Below are 19,970 nucleotides of genomic sequence, written 5' to 3'. Positions count from 1 at the left end.
GGGGCATGCAGGAGGCAGCCAATCAATGATTCTCTTTCATCATTGATGTTTCTCTCCCTCTCCCTTCCTTTCTCTTAAATAAATAAAAATATATTTTTTTAAAATAAAGAAAGCAAAGTGTGTGTGTGTGTGTGTGTGTGTGTGTGTGTGTAGGATAAAACTCATTGCAATTTTCCAGAGCTGCTTTATTAAGAAATCCTAGCAATCAAATATTTGATTATTCTATACTAGTATTCTCAGAAGAAAGCAACTTGGCATATATGCCACCGAATAGGAGTTGCTTAAAAAAGGCATATTATGTGCTTACAGATACATATGTCCAAAAACAGACATTTAATAGATATTCAAACTTACAAGAGACGGAACCCTGAACTATCTGTATAGAGATAATTTAAAGCGTATGCTGAGGTTAGGAGTCTTTCTTGTTCAAAAGGCCAGGAACTGGTGTTAAAAGAATGTTCCAAGTGCTATGGACTATCCCACTCTGGTGCTTGAAAGTAGGTAGGAAAAGGCAGAACAATGAAGACCCAGATCAAGCTACACGTTCACATTAGCTAGGCCCACACAGAATGGAAACCTGCTGCCTTTTGGCCACACCAGTTAACTAAAGAGCAGCGCATGTTCAAGTCCAACTACAAAGTCTCACTTGGGCCCTGCTGGTGTTGCTCATTGGTTGAGCGTCCGCCTATGAACCAGGAGGTCAGTGGGTTGATTCCGGGTCAGGGCACATGCCTGGGTAGCGGGCTCAATCCCCAGTGAAGGAGGATGCAAGAGGCAGCCGATCAATGATTCTCTATGATCACTGATGTTTCTATCCCTCTCCCTTCCTCTCTCTGAAACAGATAAAAACATTTAAAAAAAAATTAAGATCAGGAGTTCTGAATTTGGGAGTCATAAGCTTGAGGGATAGGGCCTTTAGATAAGCTTCAGCAGTATTATAAAGCCCTAGAAATTCCAAGAAAGTTTCGTCTAAGCAGTTACCTGCACTTTTCTGGGGAAAGGTTCTATAACTTTTAGCATATTCTCAAAGGGAGTCAAGATTCACCTTCCTAACTAATTAAAAGAAGAAAAAGAAAAAAACCTCACCTAACTCCCTGCGGCTGAGAACAATTTAAATCAACATCATTTTTATTCACAAACCCAAAGTATGATGTATGGGTCTGGCCAAGCTTTTTACCAGATTCTGTATTCCTTAAACTCTACGTTCACAAATATAACGTGTTTAATAAGACAAATTTTCTACAATCCCACAACTCCTTACACAATTGCGTATTTTGAAAATCACGTACAAGGCTATGGGTCATAATTTACTTTTCTATTCCCCAGATATATTAACCGGCTGAACCGCCCGGAGGCACCTTTTAGCCTTCGATGACTTTTAGCTGTGAGTTATAAAGCAAGGTCCAAGGGATCATTCAGAAACCTCTTCCCTAGACAGACATGACAGGAGCGACGGATAAGACAGGTTCTCACATTCGAAACATATTTTTAATGCTGGTTTTCAGTTCTCGGTCATATATTTCAGGCGAAACTTGAAATTCCTCCCGGAGGTTCCCGCTTTGATCAGTCCAGAGAGAGCCCTAAACCGAACCCGGAAACTGAGACTAAGATTCCGGGTATCTTCTAACCGCCAGGCACAAGGGGATGAAAAAGCGGAAGACCGCGGACAAGTAAACTCGGGGGTAAAAGTTGGAGGAAGAAGAGCAGGCTGCTGTCAGCCGGGAACCTAGGGAAGCCAACAGGGGTTGCAAGCGCGGCCTCCCGGGTCCGCAGAGTTTCGCCGCAGTTCAGCCCCTTCCCCTGTCAGCTAGCGTCTCTCTGCCCCTCCCAGACGGCGTGAGGACCCCCGCCTTTCCCACAGTTCCCAACATATCTCCTCACAGAGAAGCCGCGCCGGTGGGGGGCGTGGGGAAGGGGAGCAATTGCTCAAAACACCCCCAGTCCCCCGCCAAAGTTGCCTCCAGCCAGGGGGAGCGGCCTCTGCCTCCGCCCCCCGGCCCGGCCCCGCCCGGCCCAGCCCGGCCTTACCTTAAGCGCCAGGTGGTGGACGCGGCCCAGGCCGGGCTCCACCAGCAGCTGCAGCAGCCCCAGTAGCGGAAGCATCCGGAGGCCCGCGAAGAGCCGAGGACAGCAGGAACCCGAGGGGCCGAGGGGCGCCGGGGCAGCCATGTTTGTTCCAGCATCACCAGCTGCTTCCGCTCCCTCCAAGCACTTCCAGGGTTAAAGGGCAGCGGCCGCCGGAAGGGCCTGGAAGTAGGGGGCGGGGCGCGGCGGCCTCCGGCGCGGTGCCCGTGGCTCTCCCCCTGGAGTGTGGGGCCGGGTCAGGCGCCGGGGGGCTGTTCAGTCGGCCTTCCCCGTGCGGATTTCGGTGTAGCTAGAAGAGGTGGGACCCCCCAGGAGGACCCAGGGCGGTTGTCATGGGAACAACCGGACCACACCTACCACCCGCCGAGCTTTGAAAACGACCTGGACCTGCGAGACCCGGACCGCGGGGGAACCCCGGCTCTCCAAGGGTGGGGAATCTCTTAAAACCGCTGTAGCACCTTGCCTGGTGGTTGATTGGACTGATTTCACAGGCGGCATTGACTCGGTGGAAAATACCAAGTTCCTGGCTTGTTAGAGGTCCCTTGATAGTTATTTTTTGGAGGCACTTCACACTCAAATTTCAAACGAAATGGTTGCACTAATACGATTTATTAAGCCTTTATCAGGTACGTGGTTAGGCCTTTTGTAGGCGTTATTGCATTTAATCCTTAAAACAGTCTAATGCGGTAGGAGGTAGGTATTATCCCCACTTTACAGGTAAGCAAACTGAGCCTCTGAAAAATGAAGTCATTTGCACCAGCTTGACAGAGAACCACATGGCAACCTTTAACTGCTATTTTATGTTGCTTCATGCTGTCTCATCCGACCACTAGAGTCAGTGTCATCATTTGTCTCTTAACTCTGCGTGGAAACTTTCTTTGCTTTTAACCTGTGGAATGTATGGAGAGATCCTTTTTCTTTTAATCCTCATCCTAGGATATGTTTACTGATTTTAGAGAGAGGAGAATGGGGGGCGGGGGGGGGGGCGGGGAGAAATATCGATATGAGGAACCCAGGACCTGGGTATGTGCTCTGACCAGGAATAGAACCCGTATCCTCTCTGTGCACAGGAGGAGGCTGCAAGCCGCCAAGCCACCCGGCCAGTGGAAGGAATGGAAGGATTCAGTAGTGGGTTCCCTCCTCTCACCATTTTTATTAAGTAGGTATAGAAGAACATGCTTATTAAAATTGTTAATAGACTAGCCAGATTTATTTAGTTTTTAGATTTTTTTTTCAGCTTGCCACACACGGAATGCATGCTCTTTGTGTGAAGTCATTTAAGCTAAAGAGGAGAAAATAAAAACCACCCGGAATCCCAGTACTGGGTGACTGTCAGTGTATTAAGTGTGTTTTATGACAGAATCAGATTATTCAAGTTTTTAACTGGGAATAGGAACTGAAATTAACACGTTTTAATGGAGCTAAATTGCTGCACTCAGGTAAAAAAGTATATATATACCAGTTGGGAAAATACAGAATAGGTAGGGGTGGAGGGCGGGAGAAAGGAAGGAACCTAGATCTTTTAGCTGTGTGCAATCTTAGTAAAGTCATGAATCTATGAATTCTTCCCTTGAGTAAAAAACAACCACATGGTAAGGTACATACAAGTCCTGTCACACCCTCAGCCAGGACGAAAGTAGGGCACTCATGTGGCTCCAGGAAGAGAGAAAGGCAATGTTTACCAGGTGGTGGGTGGTGAAAAGTAGCCCTTCTTTCTCCTACCTCTGGTCTTTGACCGTATATTACTAATATGTAATCTTTCGTCTTGGAACAGAATTTTCCTCTGATCTTACTACCCCATTTTACAGACAAACTTATTTTGTGAATCCACACAGCAAGATAATTGTAGTTAAATATATTTATTGAGTGATTAAGTTTGCCAAGTATTCTGCTGGTACTTTATGTATACACTAGTGGCCCAGTGCACGAAATTCGTGCACGGGGTGGGGGGGGGGGGTTGTCCCTCAGCCCGGCCTTCACCCTCTCCAATCTGGGACCCCTCGGGGGATGTCCGACTGTTGGTTTAGGCCCGATCCCACACCGGCAGTCGGACATGCCTCTTGCAATCCAAGACCGCTGGCTCCTAACCGCTCACCTGCCTGTCTGCCTGATCGCCCCTAACCACTTTGCCTGCTGGCCTGCTCGCCCCCAACTGCCCCCCCCACCAGCCTTCTTGCCCCCAACTGTCCCCCTTTGGCGGCCTGATTGCCCCCAACTGCTCCCCCCTGCCGGCCTGCTCACCCCCAACTGCCCTCCCCTCCTGGCCTGATAACCCCTAACCGCCTCTGCCTTGGCCCTGCCACCATGGCTTTGTCTGGAAGGACGTCCGGAAGGTCTCCTAGAAGGTCTCCCGGTCTAATTAGCATATTACCCTTTTATTAGTATAGACTAGAGGCCCGGTGCACAAAATTTGTGCACTCGCGGGGGGGGGGGGGGGGCGTTCCTCAGCCCAGCCTGTGTCCTCTCGCAATCCAGGACCCCTCAAGGGATGTTGGGCCTAAACTGGCAGTCAGACATCCCTCTTGCAATCCGGGATGCTGCATGCACCAGTGACCATACTTTTCATACAGGTGAAAGGCACCTTGCTGTTGTATGGGCAGCTACATTTTTTTTGTCCTGATTATAAAAAGTAGTACATAACATGATCCTTCTGAGGCAGTAGTATCATTTTTTCCCATCTTATGGGTGGAAAAACTGAAGCAGAGAGAAGTTAAGTAATTGGCTTTGTCACACAGTTATAAGTGTCGGAATCAGGGCTGACCACAAAATGTGCAAGCCAGAGTCCATGCATGTCATCACTGCATCACCCTGTTTTTCCAGTGTTAGAGTAGCCTTGCCAGTTTTTAATATTTAAATCTAAGAGACTGTTCCCAATATATAGGGTAGGGTCCCTAGGTCTGGCCGATGATCAGGGCCATCTGTGAGGCAACCGGCTGGTGGGGTGATGGGGGGGGCTCTGCTGGCACCCACCTTGGCTGGCGGCCTGATCACCCACAACTGCCCTCCCCTGCCACGACCCGCCACCCGCCTTCGTGCTGCACAGAGCTGCGGGACCCCCAGGCCTTCTCATGGGGAGCTGCCGCCAGGCCCCGCCTCCGCTGTGCGCACAGCCATCTTGTGGCAGCGTCACTCGAGGGCATGAGGCCACCTAGGCTTTAATTATGTTGGATAGGATAGGATTGTGTGATTTAACATCACAAAACCTTGTAAGATATTTCTTTTCAAGCCTTTTTTAAAGACGAGACTTGGTTAGATTAATTCAAGGGTGTGTTGCTGATTTATCAATGACCCAGATAGAACTTTCATTCAGGACCCGCCCACAAAGCCCAATACTTAATCTGTCCTGCATTGTTGCGGAAAAATCATTTGCATATTAGGCTGGAAGGGTCCCTAGATAACCAACAGATCCTTCTACCTTATTTAACAGCTATGAAAACAAATCCAAGGGACTTAAATGACGGGCTCAAGATCACACATACAGTGGTGTAATTTTTGGCAGGCACCTTTAACAACCAGGACTGCAGCCTCAGCTGCTTCAGAATCGGACCTGTGCTTCTCACACTACACCATGGCTTTCTAGTTCTTATCATTTTAATTTTCTCAGAAAGTTAAAAGCCCAGAATCGGAGTAACTAATGTGTTAGCAAATGAAATTGTAGAGAAACTTTCCAGAAAGCATTTTAAAAATCAGCAGTTTGGAAGAACATGCTAGGAATGTGATCCTTTCTTTTATGTATCAAGAGAAATACCAAAGACAGTTAACTGATTCTCACTTCAGTAGAAACTGGTTGTTAAAGGGAAGGTGGTTTTTAAGTGGAGTTTCATTTTTGAAGGCAGTTTGCAATGCTTTGCAGTATTGTTTACTTTTTAAGTGAAGTACCATTTTTGAGAATCCCGTGTTTTAAATTTGAATGTAATAATAGGCTTTTTAAAACGGAATGACCAGGAATAGTCTTAGTTTCATTTAATAATATAATAGTGATCAAACATTTAAATAGTTTATAAAATAGAAGACTTCTGTCTTTTAGTTTCTGGAAAACAAATTTTAAGGGCTTAAAGCTGGTTCTTATTCTTGCTTCTTTTCACTTAGAAATCATTATGTGACTTTCACAGGTTACATACCAGTGGTATCTGTCCAGAGGTTTAGGAGGTATATCTTTCTCAGGTACTTGATTGTGCCAGTCATTAGTTTGAAATTGAGAGAAATCAAGGGGAACACTAATTACACAGAGACTTAAAATGACGTACTGTTTAGACAGTTAACTTGAAATTCTGTGAAAACTGCTCTGTGGGTAATTCTGTTCAGACACATGATCTCAGTTTCAAGAAGAGATTATTTGCATACTTATGATACTGTCACTGGAAACAGACATGTTGAGTAACAGGACAGGTTATGCCTGCTTGTCCTTGGCAACGTTTTCAAAGGGGCATGAAACGGTAAGGTATTGGCTGAAAAGGCCTGGAGGGGCCCTAGCTGGTTTGGCTCAGTGGATAGAGCATCAGCCTGCGGACGGGGGGGCTCCCAGGTTCGATTCAGGTCAGGGGCACATGCTCGGGCTGTGAGCTCGATCCCCAGTGAGGGGCGTGCAGGAGGCAGCCAATCAATGAGTCCCTCTCATCATTGATGTTTCTATCTCTCTCTTCCTTCCTATCTGAAATCAATAAAAATATATTTTTAAAAAAATGAAAAGGCCTGGAGGGGCTGGAAGAACTGTTCTCCTAAACCTGGCCTTCCGCCTTGTTCTCTTGGTCAAGTGCATTTATTTTTTTCTATTTCCCCTACCTTTGCAGGATCCACCAAAGGTTGCCACTAGTAGCAGAGTTTGTAGTTTGGACCTAATGTGATTAATAATATTTGGCATCTTTGAAGTAATTAATGGGTTAATATTCTCCAGTTGTAATAAGGTATAATTGCCGTTTGTTTTCTTATCAAAAGAGTTGATATTTCAGACCCAAACCTCTATAAAGACAGTATAGGAGACTAGACATCCAATTGGAGCCTGGCCATATATTTATTTTTATTTATTTAACTTAAAATATACATTTTTATTGATTTTAGAAAGAGAGAGGGAGGGAGGAAGGAGAGAGGAACATTTATCAGTTGATCGGTTGCCTCCTGTATGCACCCCAACCCCCAACGGGGGCTCAAACCTGCAACCTGGGTATGTGCTCTGACTGGAAACGAACTGGTGACCTTTTGATTCATGGGACGTCGCTCAACCGAGCCACACCGGCTAAGCCTGGCAATACATTTAGAAGTCAAATGTCACTTTCATTCTTTGACTAGAAATGCCATTTCTTGCAGCTTGGGGGAAGCCCATGGCATTTTCTTGCAGAGAGTGAGCTTCATGGAAAGGGTAGGCCCTGACACATCTCCAGTCCTGGGGGTTGGGGAAGAAGTTAAATTTCCTTCTCCTATTCTTGGTGGCACAATGTGTAACTTGTTCAGCCACAGGACAGCTGGGTTTTCCTGATTTTGTGCACATCTTTATAGACCTTCAGGGGAAGTCCATTATCAGGTGCAGAAATTGGTTGCAGTTTTAAAATTCTCCTCCATAGAGTTCCTACTTTTATCCCACTCCAGCTTTTTCCATGTGACTGCTTTCTTGGGTCCTTAGTAAGTAGTTCGAATGCTGAACAAATGGGATATTTTAAGCTGACACTGATGGAGGCTATTTGAAAAAGAAAAATCCTGAGAATTTCAATAGGAATAATACTTCACCAATAGACAATGATCAGTTGTAGTTTAGGCAAGCTGTCTTGCTGCATCAAAGGTGCTTAAAGGACTGATTTCCTTGATGTAATAAGTAAAAATCCTCCAGAAAACAAGAGGAAGGGAAAGGGAACCGATACGTATGCCCTCTGTGCTAAGCATTTTGCATGGGGGTTTTTTCTTTTCATTTTGGCAGCAGCCTTTGAAATAAGTAGTGTTATTTCCACTTTATAGAGGGAACTGAAGATTAAAGCAGAAAAATGATCCAACCAAAGCTCTACATAGATATCTAAAGCTAGCTAACACCAAAGCCTGTGTCCCCACCAGCTCCCTCCTTTCGGCCTCATAACAGTCTATGAGGTCCCCGTTTTATGAACAAGGAAACTGAGGCGCACGCAGAGGGTTTAAGTAACTTTCAGAAGGTGACACACCTCGCCGAAACCGGGTTGGCTCAGTGGATAGAGCGTCAGCCTGCGGACTGAAAGGTCCTGGGTTTGATTCCGGTCAAGGGCATGTACCTTGGTTGCGGGCACAACCCCAGTAGGAGGTGTGCAGGAGGCAGCTGATGGATGTTTCTCTCTCATCGATGTTTCTGACTCTCTATCCCTCTCCCTTCCTCTCTGTAAAGAAAGAATCAATAAAATATATTAAAAAAAAAAAAAAAAAGGTGACACACCTCAAAAGTAGTAGAACACTAGGATCTCAGTTTAACAATTATAAAACCTGCCTGTGACAGCCCCTGAATTAGGTGTTTATTAATTGCAAGCACCATTACAATTGCCAAAAAAAGCCCTAATAGAATTGTTTGCCTCTAGCACCACAGCAGCCTATCCAGACACCTTCTTCCAGTGCCCATAATGTCCAGGGGACGGGATTATTCCGTGGAAATTTATGTAGTCTCCCACCAAGATCATCACTTTGTGAATCAGTGCTTTGTAGATGTTACTGAAGTGAAGCAGGTGTACATAGCCCAGACTGACCCCTAGTCATCCCAGCATTTATGTGGACAGGGTTTAGAATCCCTCTTGAGAAAATTGATTCCTAAGTAGGTCAGGTCACAGTAATTTCTCAATAGTGGTTATTCCTTGCCTTGGAATCACTCCCTCTTGTTATTAGGAAAAGTGAATAGATCCAGTTCTTCCTAAGTAATACTGTGCTGTATCTTTTTCTCTGCTGGCTTATTTCTCTTTATCCCAAACCCTTTTTGTTTCCATGGTTTCAAGATCAGTGGTGTCTTCTTTATTTTTTATTTATTTATTTTTATTTTTTTTAGAAGTTTATTTTTATTTTTTTAACATATTTTATTGATATTTCACAGAGAGGAAGGGAGAGGGATAGAGAGCTAGAAACATCGATGAGAGAGAAACATCGATCAGCTGCCTCCTGCACACCCCCCACTGGGGATGTGCCCGCAACCAATGTACATGCCCTTGACCGGAATCGAACCCGGGACCTTTCAGTCCGCAGGCCGACGCTCTATCCACTGAGCCAAACCGGTTTCGGCTCTTTTTTATTTTTTAAAGATTCCAACTATTCAAACCTTTTCTAGTTGCCACCCAAACTTAATGAAGTTAGATATTTGCACTGTGGTATAATTAGCCCAGTTCCATACCTCCGCTGCTGTGGCTTTTCATGGGTTTCTGTAAGTACTTCCTGCTTACTCATCTTAAAAGGTTTTCATCTTAGTGTGTTCTCTCTTTTACTTCTGCTGGCCCTTCCTCCGTTTCCCCTTTTCTTTTTCTTCTTTAGATCAGCAGGTTGTTTTCCTCCTGATTAGCAAATTTTACAAGTGGCCACTGTTTTTGAAGTCTCCAAGAACTCAATAGAGAGATTAGATCATTGTATTAGGTCATAGATAACCTGCTTTTTTCACTTACGGTTTCCAGATAGCACACTAAACTCTGCAGGGTTTTGGATTTCTAACCTCTCCAACTCGCCCTTACTGTGAATCCGCTTGGGAGGCAGGTGGCTGGCAGTTCTGATCATTTTATATCTCGCAGCCTCTGGAGTAAAGAGTTCCCAGACCTGGTAACAGTGAGAGCAGAACATTAAACACACGCAGTGAAAAACGAGGGCGTTGGAGGAAACTTACAAAAGACAGACCCAAACAGTTTTGACAGGTTAAATTTATTCTCTGTCCAACAAAGGAAGTCCACCTGGAGGTTTATCTACGAGAGTTTTTCGGCTCCACCCTTTCATGGCAGAGAATGATAAACTGGTTGCAGGTGTGTGTGTTTGTGGGGGGGGGGGTAGTAGGTATCGGGAAGATGCCTCGTGAAATATTTCTAAAATGGGACCCACTTTAGGAGTCCAGAGTTACTCAGAAAAGTCAGTAGCGTTAAGTGAAGTAGAGAGGGGCTAGTGATTCGGAGGAAAGAGTTGGAACTCCAATAATTCTCCGCAGCTGGTCGAGAATATTTGTGTAGGTCTTTGGAATACAGGGAGAAGGAGTCAGTATCTACTTAAGAATTAGCTCTCAGTTTACCAACCACAGACCTGGGAATAGGTGCTAATCTTGATCCTGGCCTTCACACGCCCAGACGGATGCGTTACCTCCGTTTGGCAGACGGGGGCTCTGAGCGGCTAGAGAGGTGGAGTCCTGGTCCCAGGCCACCCAGCTAGTACGTGCGGGAAGCTGGATTGGAACCAAACACTTATCTGCGGACCCAGTGCCTCTGTTTTTACCCACTAAGCTGCAACGTGATTTCACGTCTCAGCGTTTCTTGGCTGAACAAGTTGGAAAACACTGGTTTCACAGATTAGAAATCACTGGTTGTGCGCCCCTGGATTACCTCCCCAGCCACTCGAAGCTACTTGGTCGCTCTCGACTCAACGTCCCTATCGTACCGCGCACAGACATCACTATGCCGGACGCCACGCCACGCCCACCGCGCAGGGCTCCTAGGCTCCTGGGCTCCGCGGTGCCCGGGCGGTGCGGGAAGCGCATCCCGGGCGAACCCAGGTTGGCGTGAATGGCTGCCGGGAAAAGCACTGTCAAGTGCGAAGCGGAGCTCCGCGCAGAGGAGCAGCCTCAGGCCTCGCAGGGCACCGGCAGTCACGGGGCCGGCTCTGTCCGAACACCAGTGGTCTGCCTAAGAGCAGAGTGCGGTGGCTAATAAGTAATTTTTAAAAATCAGCGGGGACACCACTTCTCCGTCCTTCCGGACCCCTGGGCAACTGGGTCCCGGCGGCGGGCTCCAGAGGGAGGTGGGCCCGGCGCGTGCGCGAGCTGTCAGGAGGCCCCGCCCCCGCCCCTGGCGCGCGGCCCAGACCCCGCCCACCGCCCCGCCCTCTCCCCTCCCCGCCTTCTCCCCTCACTCCCTGGGTGTGGGGCGGGCGGGCGCTGCGGCTGCCGGGGCTGCCGCTTCCTCGGGCCATTTTGCTGAGGAGCGACCGGGAGGAGGAGCCGCCGAGGAGACCCAAGGCGAGGAGAAGGCGGCGGCAGCGCGGGCCCGGGCTTTCCTCGATCGCGGGGATCGCGGGGATCTCGAGGGGCGAAGGGATCGCCGGGGAGGGGGACCGGAGAGCCGCGCCCGCCGCGCGGCGCGCCCCTTCCCGCCCCCTGCACCATGAGCTGGGGCACCGAGCTCTGGGTAAGTGAGGGGCTGGGCCCGCGGCTGCGGGGAAGGTGCCTGGCGCGCCGGGGCAGGGCACGCGGGCCGGGCTGGCCCGGGAGGCGATGGCGCGCGGTCGGGGTCCCCGCGGCCTGAGGGAGGCGCGGGGCCGGGTGCCCCTCGTGGGCCTCCGCCCGAGCAGGACGTGCGAGCCAGACGGGGGGAGTCGGCGGGGGGAGTTGGTGGAGGTCCCCTCGGCGGCCTGAGCTGGGGGCGCGGGTCGGGGTCCCGGCGGCCGGAGGCCCGCGGTGCTTGGGGGCTAGAACCTTAGTCCCTCGGGTGAGCGGCCGGCGCGCCCCGGACCTGCCTCGATGGGGGCGTGGAAGCCTCGGATTTGGGGGACTGCGTTATTTACCGGGGCGCCCAGCCCCGAGTTCCTAGGGCTGCTTTCTCTGCGGGAAGGTGCGGGCCGACCGGCGCTCCTTCCGGGGGCGGGGCGGCCTTCGGGGGGCCGAGCCCCACGTCCTGGGTTTGGGGGCCGCGGGGCCGAGAACTGGCGCCTTCCCTCTAGAGGCGAGAACTCTTGACCTGCCGCGGTTCGGGGGCACTTGTGGTTCTTGCTGGGAAACCCCGGCCCTGGATTTGAGGTTGGGGCTGCGGCGTTTGGCCTGGAGAGGGAAGTAGCCGGAGTTAGGGGAGATCCCCTCCGGAGGAGGCACTCGCGGGGTTTATTCTTTAAGTGGGGGAGGTCGGCGGTGAGGGGCGCTCCACCGCATCCTTAGCCTGGGGTGCGGTGGGTAAGCCGGCAGCCTGGCGTCCGGAAGCCTGTGCCCCCAACCAGGGCGAGCAGGGAGGCCTGGCGGTGCCCAGGGTGTGGGATGGAGCTCGGTGCCCGTCCCCCTCTGGGTTCCTGGGGACATCAGTGGCAAGGGACGGGCAGTCAGCGTCCGGAGGGAGGAGGGTGAAATCTCAGTCATTCACTGAAATGTTCTCGAGACACTTCCATGGTGAGCTTTCGGAACCCCCTTTGTGGAGGGTGTGGGGGAGAGAGAGCGGGGTGGAAGCTGCTGGAGGGGTGGGGCAAGGAATCTCACCTCTCACGACAAGGTTAGAGCCACAGACACGGAGCACACCTCCCTTCATTATTTTTTGACTTAAATTGTCCTTACATAACCATTTCTGAGGCTCAGAAGCAGCTACTGTTATTAACCAAAATCCCAAAGGCAAGAGCCCCCTAAATTAAGATGATTTATTTTATAAACATCCTGTGTCGAAAGGAACCCAAGATGTTGGCTGATGTTTACAAGTATTCCGTTTTAAAATAAAGTAACAGATGGTTTAAAATATTTGCACACACCTAACTAGGCAGAATCTACTATTCTCCACTTTATACTTGCCTTCGCTTTATACTTTAGAGCTAATCCTGAGCGTTTATTTCTTTCCTCATCTACTCCTGCTCCATGCCCTTTGGCTCGATTCAGCTTATCTGGGGTGGGGGAGTAAATCAGAAGTAATTTTTATCAAGAGAATAGAAATATTGGCACAATTTTTCTTTTTTTTTCTTTCTTTTTCTTTTTTTACTTGTTCAAACAAGAGAAAGGGGTTCTGGGAGAAACTACAATGTATTTCTAAGTGAAATAGTGGCCAGTGGGCATTTATGTGCACTGGTGGGCAGTTCACAGTGATGTTGGCGAATGTTCTCAAAGGTGATCCAGAGAGGGAGGTGGCTGAGAAGGGACATGATGCAGCAGGCCCAATGGCCTGCATTATTCTATACCCTTCTTTTTGGGGGTGAAGGGGTGGGAGGGAAAGCAAAAACAAGGAGCTGTTGAAAATAAGTGGGAACTGGAATATATATGAGCCATAGGAAGTCTTGGATTTGCTTCAAAAGAAGTTGGGGTGGTAGTGGATGGGCGCGTTGATGAAAGAAAAGCAGGCATGAGTAGGTCATTGTTGAAGCTGGGTGATGGGGACAGGAGGGCTCAAGGCACTGTGCTTTCTGCATACACTTGAATTTTTCCAAATGAAACTGACTAGAAGAGATGTTTAAGGGAGGTGTGTCAGCTACTTGAAATGTTTTCACTTGGTAAGTTTATGAAGAAGAATGAGTCAGTTAGCAGTTGTGTATATGCAAGTATATGTCAGTGAAGAGTTTTGTTGCTAAAAGGCATTCGCTAGAATATTGGCCTTTGCTCTGGAGCGGCTTTGAGTTTAATGGAGGAAAAGGAAAGAACTCACTTATTGGCACATTAAGAAGAGGGGTGCAAAAATCTGAGTTTTAAGATGAAGTGCCAAGAAGTACGAGGGCAACAAAACGTCTGTTTTCAGTTGCCTTATTTTATTAGGATTTGAGTGGTTTTTTAAAATGGAATAATGAAGGGTTCTCAAAAACAAGCTCCAGTTCTCCAGTGGTGAGAGGCTCGGGGATGTGCGGTGCGTTGGGCAGTGCTGGTGGCCCAGCCCAGGGCAGTGATTGAGGGTTTTCCTTGAATGGTGGCTTTGGGATTGTGAACATGAGTAATGAGATAATGATGGGGCGCGTGAGACTAACTTGGCAGAATTATGCTTCTAGAATCTGGAGAGAGAGAAGCTTTGGATTGGGTGGCCGTGAGTTATTTGTAACAGGTGGTTGCAGCTTGCATAGATCTTCACAAATTCCATCAGGTCGGCACACATTTTAGGACGTTAGTCCAAGTCCGTGTAGGCTTTTAAAAACGGCAGGTTTCTAACGTGCACTCTACATGAAAGGCTTACTCTTTAGCCACATCCTGCTTTGTAGAAGGAATAAAACCTTTTTTTTTTTTTTTTTTTTTTTGCGCATGCTCTCTCTCTAACACTGGTATAGGAGTAAACTTTCATATTCCAGAAAATTTTTAGAATCATGAAATGTCAGGAAGTTATCATCCAACTATAACAATGAACATAAAACCCATAATTTGTAATAACTTTATTAGCTTAGTTTGTATTTAAATTGGGGCTATTTTGTATCAGGTCAAAGTGTAAATGACTGCTTTAAAGGGATTAGGTCACAATAGCATTGTTTCTGTACAACTCTTCATAACAATGCCTTTTCATCAACGTTTAAAAATTTTTATTGAACAGCTACTATGTGCAAGTTACCTATCTGAATCTAAGTCACATTATATACATTGTAGGCTATCCACTTATTTCAGTGAACATATGCAAAGTAGGTCTTCACTTTAGCCTACAACATCAGAGTCAAAAGAGGGATTTACATTTGTTTGTAAGAAGAACCAAATGAATTTACTCAAGACTGTTTAAAAAGTAAGGTAGTAGGGTAAACAGGTTGTACTGATTTAATGAAGTTGTAACTGGTCGTTGGAGAAATGGCAAAGCAAGAGTTTCGTACATGTTAATGTTGTTGTTTTTCTTACCTGCTTATTAGAAAGAAGTGACACGTGTGGAAGTGTCAGTTCAACTTTTATTGGCTTAATCATTAATGTGAAGTGTGAATAAATCTGTTGGAAATTTCAGCTTTCCTCATAATTATTCTACTCTCTGCAGCTAGCAAATTACTTGGTGACAGAAGTTACTTTTGTCTCCTACTGCCCTTTCCACCATCTTTTAAAAACATTTTTATTTATTAATGAGAGAGAGAGAGAGAGAGAGAGAGAGAGAGAGAGAGAGAAACATCAATTTGTTGCCCCACTTATTTATGCATTCATTGGTTGATTCTTGTATGTGCCCTGACTGGGAATTGAACCTGCAACCTTGGCATATTGGGACAATGCTCTCACCAACTAAGCTACCTGGTCAGGGCCTCTGCCATCTTAATTTCTTTATTTTGGTGCTAATAAGAAATGGAGGAGCCCAAAATACTAAAAGCAAGAAAGTGAACAGAGAGACCTGAATGAGACATATTGGTTATGCCCTAGCTGGTTTGGCTCAGTGGATAGAGCATCGGCCTGCGGACTGAAGGGTCCCGGGTTCGGTTCTGGTCAAGGGCACATGCCCCGGGTGTGATCCCCAGTAGGAGGCTTGCAGAAGGCAGCCAATCATTGATTCTCTATCATCATTGACGTTTCTCTCTCTCCCTTTCCCTTCCTCTCTGAAATCAATAAAAATATATTTTTAAAAAAAGACATTGGTTAACATAGTAAGAAAGCACCTGTGTTGATTGTATGTAATTTTTTTTTAACCTGAGCTTTTTAGGACAATGCCAGGCATACAATGTGCATTCAGCAATGTGTTGACTATGGTGACATTGATTGTGGGGTGCACATTTCAGAGGCAGCAGTCTCCCACTATACTGGGAACAATGCCTGACTCATATAGTAGGAGTTTGATAAATATTTATTGAATAAATGAATGAATCCCTTTTTCCTCCTTTTGTTTTAACATTTGCGTTTTTAAAGTAATGGGGGGGGGGAGGGGGACAGTTCTAACACCTTTCTGCACTTTGGCGGTTGTAAACATTTTGTATAATTCTAGGCACCTTTCCCTTCAGTAGGCTTTATTTATTCAGAGGGCTTTTAGTTTCAGAACAAATTGAGTGGAAAGTACAGAGATTTCCCAAAGACTCCCTGCCCACGAATAGGCACAGTCTAGGCACCCTTTTCACCGTTAGAGTAGCGCTTGAAGACTTATTTCTTTGCTGTTGATCATGATGCTAAAGCCTGATATGTATGTGTGTGTTTATAGAAGAATGTGTTAAAAACTTGTAACTGATTATTTTTTAATCTTGAAGAAATGGACTATGAATAGTTTCCGGTTTGGGAGAATTACCTCTTATTACATCTTCTTCCTAATGCAGAACACTGAACAGTGTGCAGTACTGACAGCAGTTCATAGCTCTCTCTGCTCTTTAATTTTTATTTTTTATTTTTTTTAAAATATATTTTATTGACTTTCTACAGAGAGGAAGGGAGAGGGACAGAAAGTCAGAAACATCGATGAGAGAGAGACATCGATCAGCTGCCTCCTGCACACCCTCCACCGGGGATGTGCCCGCAACCAAGGTACATGCCCTTGACCGGAATCGAACCTGGGACCCCTCAGTCCGCAGGCCGACGCTCTATCCACTGAGCCAAACCGGTTAGGGCTGCTCTTTAATTTTAACACTTCAGAGGTGTGTTTGGGCTTAACATAGCAAGACCAACAGGGGAGATAGTTACCCCTGGAACTATGGTGAATGGAGCAAAAGTGCGTCCTCGGAAGATAGAGTAAATCAAGTTTAATCCTGTCATCCCTACCTCGCCATTGGAACAAGCTTCGCACAGTCTTTTCTGGTCAGTAAATATTAAACCTAACCTGGGAGGTCTGGCCATTTTGTGGTTGATATTTACATATCCGCCTGTTGCCTTCACGCTATACTTTAGAGCTAATCCTGAACATTTGTTTAAATTGCATTTGGGGCAGGTAAAGCTATATTTCAAGCACCATAAGGCAGTTTTGTAAGTGTCTGTGCTTACCGGGTGACCACATTATAACTCTTGCTTTACATTCATGCGACATGAAAAGTGCTTCTTTGAAGGACTATTCAAGTCTCACTCACTCCCTGGCTAAAGCTAATATTGTGTTTCCTGCAAGTATTACTCATACTTGTTTCGTCAACACCACCCACGTTTAAAAATAAGGCTTTATTTTGACACTTAGAAATTGCAAGCTACCAAGAACACTTGAATGCCCTGGGAAATTAATCTAATTAGATTTTAGAATGTGGGTGTGAAGTCTTCTGGAATTAGTGTTTATAATAAAATATTTATTTCCTGGTTTAGTAATGTATACTCACATTAGCTTGAGCCTAATGATGTGTCTAGTTAAGAAAAATAAATAAAGGGCCAAATATGTATATTAGAGAGTTAATTGAGAGTATACAAGTTTTTGTGTGTGTGTTTTTTTTTAGTGGAAGAAGAGCTTTATTGTTTTTTTAAAATTGATCTTTATTGTTGAAAGTATTACAGATGCCCCTTTTCTCCCATTGACCCCCTTCACCCCTGCTCCCACCCCATCCCCAGGCCTTCACCACACTATTGTCTGTGTCCATGGGTTATGCATATCCTATCTAATAAAAGAGTAATATGCAAATTAACCATCACTCCACTACACCCACAGGCCACGCCCACAAGCCAAGCCCACAAAGCCAATCAGGAGCGAGTATGCAAATTAACCCAACCAAGATGGCTGCGGCCACCGAGGGAGCAGTAGGGAGGCTTGGGTTTCCCCGGCGATGGAGGAATCCAAGCTTTCCGCACACCCTGGCCGGCCCAGGCCTGCACTCCAGGCTACAAAGTTTCAATTATAGAAGATAAATAAATCCCAACAAAAATGGCTGCAGCTACGGAGCTGGAGCGAGCAGGAGGCTAGGGTTGCCCCCGGCGATGGAGGAAGCTAAGCTTCTGAAGCCCTGGCCTGACGGCCTCGGCTTAAGGCTACAAAGTTTCAATTATAGAAGATAAATAAATCCCAACAGAAATGGCTGCCACCATGGAGCGAGCAGAAGGCTTGGCTCCGCTCAAGGCTACAAAGTTTCAATTGTAAAAGATAAATAAATCCCAGATCCCAGGGCCTCTGCTTGGGTCGCTGGGGGGCGTGGCCAGCCTGCAAACCACCACAGGCCCCTCGCCCAGGCCGCCCCACACCCCAAGGGAACCCCCACCCTGATCCGGGACACCCTTCAGGACAAACCAGCTGGCCCCCACCCATGCACCAGGCCTCTGTCCTATCTAATAAAAGTAATATGCAGATTGACCATCACTCCAACACACAAGATGGCTGCCCCCATGTGGTCAAAGATCCTGCCCCCATGTGGACACAAGATGGCCAGCAGGGGAGGGCCGTGGGGAGGGACCAGGCCTGCAAGGGAGGGCAGTTGGGGGCGATCAAGCCTGCAGGGGAGGGCAGTTAGGGGTGACCAGGCCGGCAGAGAAGGGAAGTTGGGGGTGACCAGGCCTGCAGGGAAGGGCAGTTGGGGGGGGGACCCAGGCCTGCAGGGGAGAGCAGTTAGAGGTGACCAGGCCTGCAGGGGAGGGCAGTTAGGGGCAAACAGCCTGGCAGGGGAGCAGTTAGTCATCAATCAGGCTGTCAGGGGAGTGGTTAGGGGGTGATCAGGTTGGCAGGCAGAAACGGTTAGGGGCAATCAGGAAGGCAGGCAGGCGAGTAGTTGGGAGCCAGCAGTCCTGGATTGTGAGAGGGCCTAAATGGTCAGTCGGACATCCCTCAAGGGGTCCCAGATTGGAGATGGTGCAGGCTGGGCTGAGGGACACCCCCGTGCACGAACTTCGTGCACCAGGCCTCTAGTACACATATACGTTCTTTGGTTACGCTCTCCTCACCCCCTTCCCTCTGAGATTCATCAGTCTGTTGCATGCTTCCATGTCTCTAGATCTATTGTGTCAGTCAGTTTATTTTGTTTATAAGATTCCACATATACATGAGATCACATGATACTTGTAAGTATACACTTTTTAATATTGATTGATCATGGTCTTCCAATTGGGACCAACTTTTAGCTGATTTGAAAATTCTATGTTACGTTTATGTAAAGCATAAAAACCTCAAATGTTTAATGTTAGAAATAGATTAAACCACCACCAACAACCAACAACAACCAAAAGATGTAACTTTCAATTTCTTGTTGCAAAAGTTAGAATATCGGTTAACATTTAAACTATAATATCACAATAGCTTTATTGTGTGTTTTTTAATTTAAAGCATACCATTCTAGTAATTAGAATTTGGTTTTCTAAAATAATTAGTTCTTTGACTAATATCTATGATTTTAGTGTATACATTTTAGCAACTGCAATTTCCTCTCTACCTTGTACTTCTCTACTCCCTTTATGGGTGGTAAAAATAGAAATAGCTTATCATTACATAAACTCTATAGTTCTTGTAATATTTTCTTCCTTTCTTCCTTTCTTCCTTTCTTCCTTTCTTCCTTCTTCCTTCTTCCTTCTTCCTTCTTCCTTCCTTCCTTCCTTCCTTCCTTCCTTCCTTCCTTCCTTCCTTCCTTCCTTCCTCTCTCTCTCTCTCTCTTTCTTTCTTTCTTTCAATAGTCCACGTCTTTATTTTTAGAGAGAGAAGAAGGGTGGGGAGACACATTGATTTATTGTTCCACTTATTTATGCATTCATTGGTAGCTTCTTGTATGTGCCCTTACCAGAGATTGAACTGGCGACCTTGGCATATTGGGACAATACTCTAACTGAGGTACCCGGCCAGGGCCTACCTAGCCCTTGTAACGTTTTCACTTGCATGGCCTTATCGCCTTAAACACTGTGGAATAATTGTCATCAACACTGCTGATTATCAAGAGCCTGTCATGTCCCAGGTGCTGTGCAGAATTTTCCACCCATCAACTTATTTATTCTTTGCAAGAATCCAGTGAGGTAAGTACCATTCGGTGGCAGTGGCAAAGATGACAACTCTAAGATGGAGTTAGGAGCACGACACTTTATTGGGAAGTAGCACCTGTGAACGGAAAAGGGAGCAAGTGAGATTAGGCAGAGGGAGCCATCAGACCACAACGCAGCCTGTCAAAGTCTCTACTGGGCCAACCAGGAGGCCCAGAGCAAAGATCACCCATTCAAGGAGTCACATTGGACAGAAACGGCCAGGCCATGGGACCACTCACCGCCTTGCTCATTCGTTGGCCAA

The 19,970-nt window shown here is 46.9% G+C and overlaps 2 protein-coding genes across 13 annotated transcripts in view; one reads left to right on the top strand and one right to left on the bottom strand.

Annotated features, from left to right (window-relative positions):
- Positions 1–2,216, bottom strand: part of GPR107 (G protein-coupled receptor 107) — a 55,327-nt gene extending 53,111 nt beyond the window's left edge. Inside the window, exon 1 of the mRNA XM_080670218.1 lies at positions 2,029–2,216. Within this exon, the coding sequence (XP_080526344.1) occupies positions 2,029–2,169 (141 nt within the window). The 5' untranslated portion in view covers positions 2,170–2,216. The remainder of the gene's footprint in view (positions 1–2,028) is intronic.
- Positions 2,217–11,113: 8,897 nt separating this feature from the next.
- FNBP1 (formin binding protein 1) overlaps positions 11,114–19,970 on the top strand; it is a 110,161-nt gene continuing 101,304 nt past the window's right edge. For all 12 annotated transcript variants that reach the window (XM_080670212.1, XM_080670211.1, XM_080670209.1 and 9 more), the window contains exon 1: positions 11,114–11,390. In XM_080670212.1, the coding sequence (XP_080526338.1) occupies positions 11,367–11,390 (24 nt within the window). In that variant the 5' untranslated portion in view covers positions 11,114–11,366. The remainder of the gene's footprint in view (positions 11,391–19,970) is intronic.

The sequence above is a fragment of the Plecotus auritus genome (assembly GCF_963455305.1).
Source record: "Plecotus auritus genome assembly, chromosome: 5".
Lineage (NCBI taxonomy): Eukaryota > Metazoa > Chordata > Mammalia > Chiroptera > Vespertilionidae > Plecotus > Plecotus auritus.
Note: the sequence above shows the minus strand (reverse complement) of the source record. Positions and strands in the feature narration are given on the sequence as shown.